The sequence below is a fragment of the Montipora capricornis genome, chromosome 11 (assembly GCF_036669925.1).
Source record: "Montipora capricornis isolate CH-2021 chromosome 11, ASM3666992v2, whole genome shotgun sequence".
Lineage (NCBI taxonomy): Eukaryota > Metazoa > Cnidaria > Anthozoa > Scleractinia > Acroporidae > Montipora > Montipora capricornis.
Window position 1 is genome coordinate 26,093,673 of NC_090893.1, and position 10,000 is coordinate 26,103,672.

Consider the following 10,000-nt stretch of genomic DNA (forward strand, 5'->3'; position numbering starts at 1 on the left):
AAGTCTTCGTACAAATTTTCGAAAACTCAGGGGCAGTTAATAAATAAAGCTATACCAGGGGCCTTAGCATTGGAAGTCAATACTGAAGACAACGGTTTGGTTTGCTGTGAATATTTCCTCACTTTATTGGTAATATGTGGTACCTATATACATGCACGTGTTTTTTGGTTGTCTATTTTTAGAAAATATTTTCTGTACCTATAAGAAATTTCATACACTGACTTTTCAAAATGTCAAACGACGTTCACTAAACTGCTTCAGTCATCCTCGGTTTGAATTTGACAAAAAAAGTGACAGCTTCTTTCAATGGTTTGTATTTGCGTATGTGCGTGACTACAAGTACACGTGATCACTGCACGAGGCGAGGAACATTACGAACATTAGCACTGGAACTGGAAGTGAGCTGTTTCCCTTTTAACATTTCTTCACACAACCACATTTACATTGCAAAGCATCTTTTTCCCATTAGAGATAATTAGTATAAAAATCTCGGAGACACCACTATGCTGCCATACAAAATGTCCTCTTCTGATTACCGTCTGCGTCTCAAAAACGTGTACTTGTAGTCACGCACATACGCAAATATGAACCGTCGAAAGAAGCTGTCACTTTTTTGTCAAAACAAAACCGAGGATGAGCGAAGGTTTTCGGTCGAAACGGCTTTATCAAAGTTTTTAGGGAACGTCGTTTTGACCTTCAGTGTCCGAGATTTCTCATGGCAATTACGCAACCTTCAGCATAACTTCTGTATCTGTTGTCTCTAATTATTTAAGAGCTTCTAGCTTCTTTAGTCAACTCTAATAAGGTTCACAATTCTTGTTTTTACTCTGGTCACGTGCTTTACTAGTTCCTACGATATTGCATTTACCTAGTTGATTTTCTTGTTATTATCTTCCTATGAATCTTTTTTTTTCCAGTTAAAAGATGACCAATGACTTGACCTTGACAACCTGTCTCTCTGTCATTTGCATTTTAGTGCTAAGTGAGATCGCAATATGTTAATGATGTCAACATCAGTTAAGCACAGGAACTGCCCTACTGTGAACTGTCTCAACGAACAACGAAGTCTTCTCAGAGATGTAGAGGTCCATACTGGTGGAGAGTGTTTCGGCCAAGCAGGAACGTTGGGGACACATGAAAGAGGCCATACTGGAGAGAAGCCTTATAAATGCAAACAATGTGGAAAGTGTTTTAGTGAAGCAGGAAAACTAAAGACACATGAAAGAGTCCATACTGGGGAGAAGCATTATATATGCGAACAATGTGGCAAGTGTTTTAGCGATGCAGCGACTTTGAAGAGACACGAAAGAGTACATACTGGAGAGAAGCCTTATGAATGCAAACAATGTGGCAAATGGTTTAGGCAAGCACAACATTTGAGGACACATGAAAGAGTCCATACTGGAGAGAAACCTTATGAATGCAAACAATGTGGAAAGTGTTTTAGCGAAGCAGGAAAACTAAAGAGACATGAAAGAGTCCATACTGGGGAGAAGCATTATAAATGCGAACAATGTGGCAAGTGTTTTAGCGATGCAGCTACTTTGAGGAGACACGAAAGAGTACATACTGGAGAGAAGCCTTATGAATGCAAACAATGTGGCAAATGTTTTCGGCAAGCAGAACATTTGAGGACACATGAAAGAGTCCACACTGGAGAAAAGCCTTATAAATGCAAACAATGTGAAAAGTGTTTTAGCGCAGCAGCGACTTTGAGGAGACACGAAAGAGTACATACTGGAGAGAAGCCTTATGAATGCAAACAATGTGACAAATGTTTCAGGCAAGCAGACCATTTGAGGACACATGAAAGAGTCCACACTGGAGAAAAGCCTTATCAATGCAAACATTGTGGAAAGTGTTTTAGCGAAGCACCCAATTTAAGAGCACATGAAAGAGTCCATACTGGAGAGAAGCCTTATGAATGCGAACAATGTGGAAAGTGTTTTAGTGAAGCAGGAAAACTAAAGAGACATGAAAAAGTCCACACTGGAGAGAAGCCCTACAGATGTGAACAATGTGGCAAGTGTTTTAGCGAAGTCGCAACTTTGAGGAGACATAAAAGAATCCATACTGGAGAGAAGCCTTATGAGTGCAAACAATGTGGAAAGTGTTTTAGGCAATCGGGACAATTAAAGAGACATGAAGAAATCCACACTAGAGAAAAGCCTTATGAATGCAAACAATGCGAAAGGTGTTTTAGCGATGAAGGAAATTTAAGGAGACACGAAAGTGTCCATACTGGAAAAAAATCTTATACATGTAAGCCAATAGGAAAGTCTTTCCGTAACAGAAGAAGTGTCATGAAACGAGAAAAAGCGCAAGAAGGTTCTGCAAGTTCAAGTCAAGATGAAGTAGAGATTCATCGCTCCTGCGCTTTGCAAGATCATAGTTCGAAGCAGGGTGTAAAACACAGCTGTTGGCTTTGCCAGGAAGAGTTGAGCAGCGAGGAGCTTCTTCTTGCACACTACCAAAATCATATGGTGTTTGACGAGCCATCAACTTGAACGATGTAGCTGGGTGGCTCCCTTGATAATTTTGTTTTATATCGCTTTTAACTCTTTGGCAGTAAAAGTGGAAAGTGGCTTAAACGAGTTTGAACAATTTGGAGGACTCAGGAGTATTTCTATTCAAAGGATCAATTCTACAACACTGTTTCCTGTAATAGCAATGTTATGGTCAACCTCGTTTCCAAGGTTTCTCTTTGCTGCCTTCAAATAAAACAACAAGAATTGCTTAACGAAAAGCACTTATTTATGTGACGTATTAAGTCACCATCGCAACAAAACAGAGCTGTGAAAACACCTTATTTGTTATATTTAGAGGGTTATATCTCAAGAACAAACTCGGTCATCCCAAGCCTGCAAATATTTTTTTTTTGCTATAAGCCTGTTATCTGTCAGGCCAGGGATAAGCTTTGACCTGCCTGTGGCATTTTCATCGTCTGGTTTTTTGTTGTTTTTTTTTTAATTTGTAAAAACTTTTCCAAATGGTTCAATCTTTTGCGTTATCCGTAGCCCTTTGCAGCTAAAACAGAAAGTACTTCTGCTCTATCATGATCGGAATCACTTGCAACGTCTTCTGAAGTAAAACCACTTATCGTTAAGTCAAAAGTTATGAACAGGAAGGCACCACTGTTACTATTCTTCAGTCGCTTTCGGAGGAATTTAAGACGCGTGACACGGTTCGGGCAAATGGAAACACTTCGTTAAAAACACAAAATGCCTTGGAACATTCACCAGATTTACATACGATACGCTACTCATTGAACCCAACTCGCGTAATAGTACTCTGATATTTCTTGGTGACCAATCGAAGCTTAGCTAATACAGGCCACAAGTTTTTAGAAGTTTCTTCAGACCAATGTATTAAAAAACAGTATTTTAAATTCAATGTTTGAAATATTCACTTGCACATGTATTTTCCCGCGCTGTGAATCAGAGACAGAAAATCGCTGGAGCATGGAAATAATACGACATATTTTATGAGGCACAATATTTATTTTAAAGCAAATTGAAACAAAGGCATTTTTTAAGATACGCTGAGAATTTTCGCACTTTCATAAAGCACTTCTGCCACAATGATTTTACGTTGATTTTGTCTACCAAATTCAGCTCACTAACGCAATTTTCTTCTTTTACAGTAAACAGTGTTCAAAATCTAAAGAGATGCTGTTGTTATTTAGTCAATAAATGTCAAGTTTTCATCGAAGCGATCATGACTTGACCGGGCATGGCTACATTATTGACATTGTAATTTGAGGAAAGTAAAAGTTGGCGTGCAGATGGTTTCCACAGTGACATCCTTAAATTACAAAACGAAAATAGCGAGGTCTTCTGAATTTTTGTATAAACGAAGGTTGCAGATTGCTGGTTGAAGTTTGAACGTTTCAAATGCATTACGAAAGGTGGTCATACACATGTATTATATCTCATGAGCGAAAGTACAATGTAAGCGCTTTCGTGGCGAAGTGAACTCCAGTTGTTTTCGTTGATTACCGGCCTCGCCTCGACCCACGCCCCCACAAGCTTTTCCCACGCAGTTGTTTTCGTTTTCCCTACTATCTGAGAGCCTGGAACAGGCTACCATATTGGCGGACCACAGACGGTGAACCGCTTCGGCAAATAAACCTCTTTACAATTGTGTGCTTGGTTATCTGGCCTTTAAATGAAATTGAGGCTGGTGTGGACCTTGTTATGATACAGACCTCCCTCCTTTTCTTATGTTAATGACGTTGTGGCCATGCGAATTAGTGAAAATTCACGTAAGAAAAACAGTAAGGTTTCTATCAAAACAAGGTCAACTCCTGCCTCACTTTCATTCATAGGCCAGGAAACTTAGCACACAACTGTAGAGTAAATGTATCGTATGCTATCTCTTGATAGAAGCCGGATATTTCATTAATATCGAGAAATCCCAACATGTTCCTTCTACGTCGGTACGTTTCTTGGGTTTTGTATGCGATTCCCTGCGCCAATCTTTTCTTGGTGCCTCAACATAAGAAGGCCAAATTCATTACCTTCAGAGAGAGCATATTATCATCCAACATGGTAACTCTAAAAACCCTCCAGCGTTTCGCAGGAAAGGCGGTTTCGTTGAGTTTAGCCATCCCGTCGTGTAAGCTCTACGTGCGCGAAGTGTTTCAGGCCGTTGCGCAAATGGCTCGCTCACCTAAGGGGTCTATCAAGGTTAATGACAAACTAAGTTCTGAACTCCTGCACTGGCGTTTTCTCGATAAATGGACCGATTGCTTCCCGTGGCGATCAGAGTTACATTACATCGCCACGTTGTATTGTGATGCGTTCAGGCGCTCTTGGGGCGGAGTTCTGTTAAAGGATGGGAGCGAGGTTCGATCAAGGGACTACTGGCAGGGTGCATCAGCGGATATCAACCACCTTGAGGCTAGAGCACTGCGCTATTTCCTCTGCGCAATTCCAGGGTGGAAGTGCACACTGATAACAGTTTTCTGCAGTAGAAAACTACGGATGCAAGAATTCAGCAGTTAACGATTCAGCAAAGGAGATCCTAGAGTTGAGTCGCCTGTTCAATTTCCCCATTGATATGTATTACATCCCTTCCCATGATAACATTGCGGATATTCCATCACGAGAGCGCTCTGATCTGGACTGCACTCTTTCAGAGAAAGCCTGGAAGCTGGTGGAGAGCAGATTTGGGCCACATACCTTCGACCTCGTGGCTTTGGACAGCAATTGCCAGCGTGACCGTTCCGGTCGCATGCTGCCTCATTCTACTCCTTGGCCTACTCCGGCGTCTCAAGGGGTCAATGTCTTCGTGCACCCTTTTCCTACCGGGCATAATGTGTATGCTTTCCCCCCCCCCCCCCTCTTCCATTTTGTGTTGGCTGGTCCACTCCTGCGCTTTCTTCATGATCGCGAGTTTCGGGGTTCCCTTAAGCTCGTTGTTCCAGACGTTCGTCCACGGAAATTCTGGTGGGCCCTCCTTCAGTCCGCAGGGGTAGACAGTCTTTGCTTGGGCAAGAAAGGAGACCCATCTGTTCTGCTTTTCCCATCCCGTGGTACACATGGTTGGTCCCAAAGAAGCCTGCAATGGGATCTGTGGGCTTTCCGGTGCGTCTTTTAAACTCTCCCTCGTCCGTTACTGGTTTCGAGACCTTGGAAACCTGCGCTTCGTTGTACGGGCTGCCTGTACCCCAATGACGTGGACGCCAATTTTTGTCAAGCTTGTAGGATGGCTGCGACGCCACCTTGCGATGTGGATAACGAGAGAATACGTCATCGTTTCGTAGAGTGCAAGTCCTCGTTGGCGGCAAAGCCATATCAGCGCCAGAAGTCTGCTTTAGAGGAACAGCTTGCTGCCTTTCTATCGTCCTTTTCCCCGTCCGAGGTCGTTTCATCTTGTACGGCGGATGATGTCATCAAATTTCATATCTATAAAGACAAATCGGGAAGAACCATAGTCCACTCGCCTTCTTGTCCTGGAATCCCGTGTGAGTGCCCCCGTCGTTTGGCAGCGCGCGGGTACAAAACACTCCTTACTTGGGAAACTTAAAGCCATTGTTAATGAGCTCGGCCGTCTGGACGCATCTAACCCAGTCGCGCATCCGCGTGTCAAGGAGAACTTGAAATTCGTTAGAAACGAGCAGGCGAGTCTCGCGATTACTACCACGCAAGCGGTTCCCTTGTTCTTCATCAAGTTTCAGAAACTCATAGCTTATCTTAGAGATTTGATAGTAAACAGCCGGTCGCTTTCCCGAGTAAACAAATACACACTCGTCAGAGATGCCACATTTTCCGCTATAGATTTCTTTCCGGGAGACAGAGCTTCCGATTTAGGGCGTTTGCAGACGAATCAGGTTCTTAGGTTTAAAGATCGGGAAGGGTTTTTGCTTAGGCTCACTTTCACTAAGACTTTGCGAAAAGGGGTTCCCCGTCCTGTTGCCCAAACTCCTTTCCCCGAGTTTGACGTGTGCTCCGTCAGGTGGATAAAGTATTATATCGCCGTTTGCGACCTCCCTGATATATCTCTGTCTCCAGGGTATTACTTTAGGGCAACTATCCGCGGAAGAGACGTTGGCCCCGCTCCTTTCGTAGACTCTACAGTAAATGACCGCCTGCATAAGCACCTTACAGGAGCTAAGCTTCATGGAGGTGAAACTCCGCACAGATTTAGGGTGGGGTTATCCAATACCCTAAGGCTTTTGGGTTGTAGCCAATACGAGGTGACTCAGTATATAGGATGGAAGACTGGGGACATGGCAACGCTCTCCATTTTAGAAAATGTTTTGCCCACTGCCACGAGCTTAGACAAGACCCCAATCTCCCATCCGAGTAACTTACAACGGGCTTTAAATATTTCCTAAGATAGTTTGACTTGCCTGCGTTTGAACGTTAACAGTCTGAGTATTGGAAGACTGGTTCATTAAAGGGCATGATTCTTAGATTCTGGCTAATATTTTTCATCTATTCACCCTTGTCACAGCTGGGATAAATGGACATGCGCGGGGTCATGGGTAGGAGCGAACAAATCCCATAACTTAGTATACCACGATGTGGTAATAGGAATGCAGTGAGGATAGATCACTATTATCCTTGGTTTCTAAGTGGAATTTTGGGTCGATTTGAGCTTTTTGTTGGGATTTACAGCAGCTTCTTCTCCCGACTGCTGCATCGGAGTTTTCAATCTTGTGTTAATATGGATGCATAAGCAAAACACCGACGCTGAAAACGACCATAAACTTGCTAAAAATTGCATAAAGCCTTACAAAAGCCACATCGAAGGCAAGAAGCCTCACCATAAAACGAGGTAAGACGTTTTTATTTAAAATTTCGCTCATATTTTTTACTTTCAAGTGCAGTTGTTTTCACCGATTCAGTGATTAATTTACGACAGTTTGGGGAACCTGTGCTAACATATGTGGATTGACTTTGCCGTTTCCCTGTTAAGCTATTTGGTCATTTCGCCATTTCGTCATTTTGCCATTTCATGTTTTAAACACGTCCGAAAATAAAAGCGACAAAGGCACATTTGAGTAAACCAAGGGCTCACATAGTAATTTAGTTGCAATAAATGTGCTTGTTGTTGTTTTAAAGTATGCAGGTAAATTCCCTCCAGATAAAATAGAAGCAACAAAATAGACCAAAACTTCCTTTTCATACGTAGCGACAATTTTTTACCTTGCACAAAATGTTGTGCAGCCCCACTGAAGCTCTATATTGCATTAGTGTAACCATAATTACATTTAAGCACAAATTTAACGTACCAAATATTCAGCCTTCAATGTAAATCTTACTTCGCAAATGATCACTCAGCAGCAGCAGTCGTTCAAAACAGGTACCGCAATTTTGTTTCAAAATGAGAGTGCTATTGAGTATTTTTTTTGTGACGGACAAGAATCCTGCCAAAACGGAAGCGCTCAAGAACAAATTAGAGTGGATCTCTGTCTATCGCGAAAGGTGCTTTGTTCGATTGTGTATTGATAACTCTTTTATGTGTGTGATAGGCGGGTGAGCGCGATAAAAAGCGTCCGTACAATTTGAACTTCCACAGCAAAGCGACATCAAAATGGCGGATGAATGGTAAAGGAAAGTTCGAGATCTAAGAACTTGACACGTGACTTACCCTTTTCTCCTCGTCTCGACCACAAATTCAAATTATCTTTAGGGAAGCAGGTCAGCGACATTTCCCAGTTTGTTCTCAAAAGGCCAGTTGACTCACCCGCCCCTAGGTGAAATATTTCGAGATACTTACCCACCACTACGCGTAGTCTAACAAAGAAATGGAAGAATTTCCAACCTCTTTTGCCTAAAGTAAGGCATCAAATTGTATCCGACCCTTTGAAATATTGACATTTGACGATCTTGATCAGGAAATATTATGTTGCTTACTTGAGGTATCATACCCCTTTCTAGACCTAATAGTTCTCCGTCCTTCAGACTTCGCACTAAGAATCACAATTTTCAAATGATTGACAAGCTTATAAAAATCCGTACCGTTGTTGTTGTTTACATTCTTACGGTCAAACTATGTCACGCGTGACCAGTTGTTTTGAAATTCTAACTGAGTACCACTGTCTTCTCGATATTTTGAATTCCCGTGGACCGCGGATATTTCCTTGATATATCACGGTAGTCAGCTATGAATTTCCGTTTCATTACTTTTCGAAGAACAAAATATAGGTCTAGGGTCCATTTTTGGACTTTGGGGGAAGGGAGGGGGGGGGGGGGGGGGTCACGATTTGGCTACGCATGTAAAAGATGTTTTTGCCCCATAGACACAGCCCTGATAGGATTTGAACTCGGTATCTCCTCATTAAGAGGCAATACCACTAAACCGCAGACGACTACGCGACAGACTAATGGATAAATATGTAATATAGAATTGTGTGCGTGACCGAAAACGAGTTTTTGTGTTTTCGTTGCACGCAATGCCATATCCCGGTATTAATAAAAGAAAAAGGATTAAATGTTTTAAGTACTATTATACAAACTTGTAAAGTATCAGTGTACTGGTTTTGATTGGAATCAATGCCGCTAACAACAGTTTTAACTGTGTGTGGACAACCTCTGAAGCCACTGATCACTCCACGATCGAGGACGATTTAATCCCAACAATCGGCTTGATTCGGCCTTTTGTCCACTCTCACGTGAAGATCGATCACAAACGATATAGCATAAAGGCCCGGAGTCCCAAAATAATCTCCACATGCTTAAAGAACAAGCCAGTTTTCACGAAGTACCCGTCGTCTTCTCCAGCTTGAATTCGAAGAAGCATTACAGGTCGCTTTTGGGACGGGACTCGACCGTTGGTCTAGTGGTAGGGATCCAAGATCAAAGTTCGGCCTATCTGGATATTTCTCTCTTCCATACGACCTTTTGACGTCTAAACCCTTTGTCTAGAAAAGCCAATTGCGTTGCTCAAATACGTGTAAACATGCAAATATTACTATGGAGAAAATATTATATGCTCCCCGCTGTTCTGCCTTGTTTCGAAGCTGACAAGCAAGGGAAAAAATCTATTTATGACCGGTTTATTCCTAACAGATAATCACTTTTGAGTGCTAACAATGCGTTGTGTTGATCACCTTGAGAACATTCCTCTCAGGTTTGCAGCTTCGCTTTTATCAATCTTTGTTACTACAGCTAAACAATGTAACTTATGAGGAAAAGCACTAACTTATTGGCTGGCTGGCAGTCAAAACTGTTTATTTGTAATAACAAAGATATATTAAAAGCGGAGTTAATAATAACAATAATGACAATTTGATCCGTTTCTCTGCAAACCTGAGAGCAATGTTCTGAACTTGATCAACACACCGCATTATTAGCACTCGAAAGCTATTATCTGCTAGAAATAGACCGGTTGTAAATGGGTATCTTCCCTTGCTTTCAGCTGAGGACGACTCGTTGAGTTCGGCTCACCAGACCAACGGACGTGTCCTGTCGCAAAAGCTAACGCTTCTTCAGGCTGGAGAAAGCGGCGGGTTCTTCGTGAAAAATGGCTTGTTCTCTAAGCATGTGGA

At 42.2% G+C, this 10,000-nt stretch overlaps 1 protein-coding gene across 1 annotated transcript in view; it reads left to right on the forward strand.

Moving 5' to 3' along the window:
* LOC138023270 (zinc finger protein 721-like) overlaps positions 1 to 10,000 on the forward strand; it is a 40,388-nt gene that overhangs the window by 18,382 nt on the left and 12,006 nt on the right. Inside the window, exons 2-4 of the mRNA XM_068870286.1 lie at positions 977 to 2,494; positions 6,961 to 7,033; positions 7,982 to 8,057. Coding sequence (XP_068726387.1) covers positions 996 to 2,494; positions 6,961 to 7,033; positions 7,982 to 8,057 — 1,648 coding nt within the window. The 5' untranslated portion in view covers positions 977 to 995. The remainder of the gene's footprint in view (positions 1 to 976; positions 2,495 to 6,960; positions 7,034 to 7,981; positions 8,058 to 10,000) is intronic.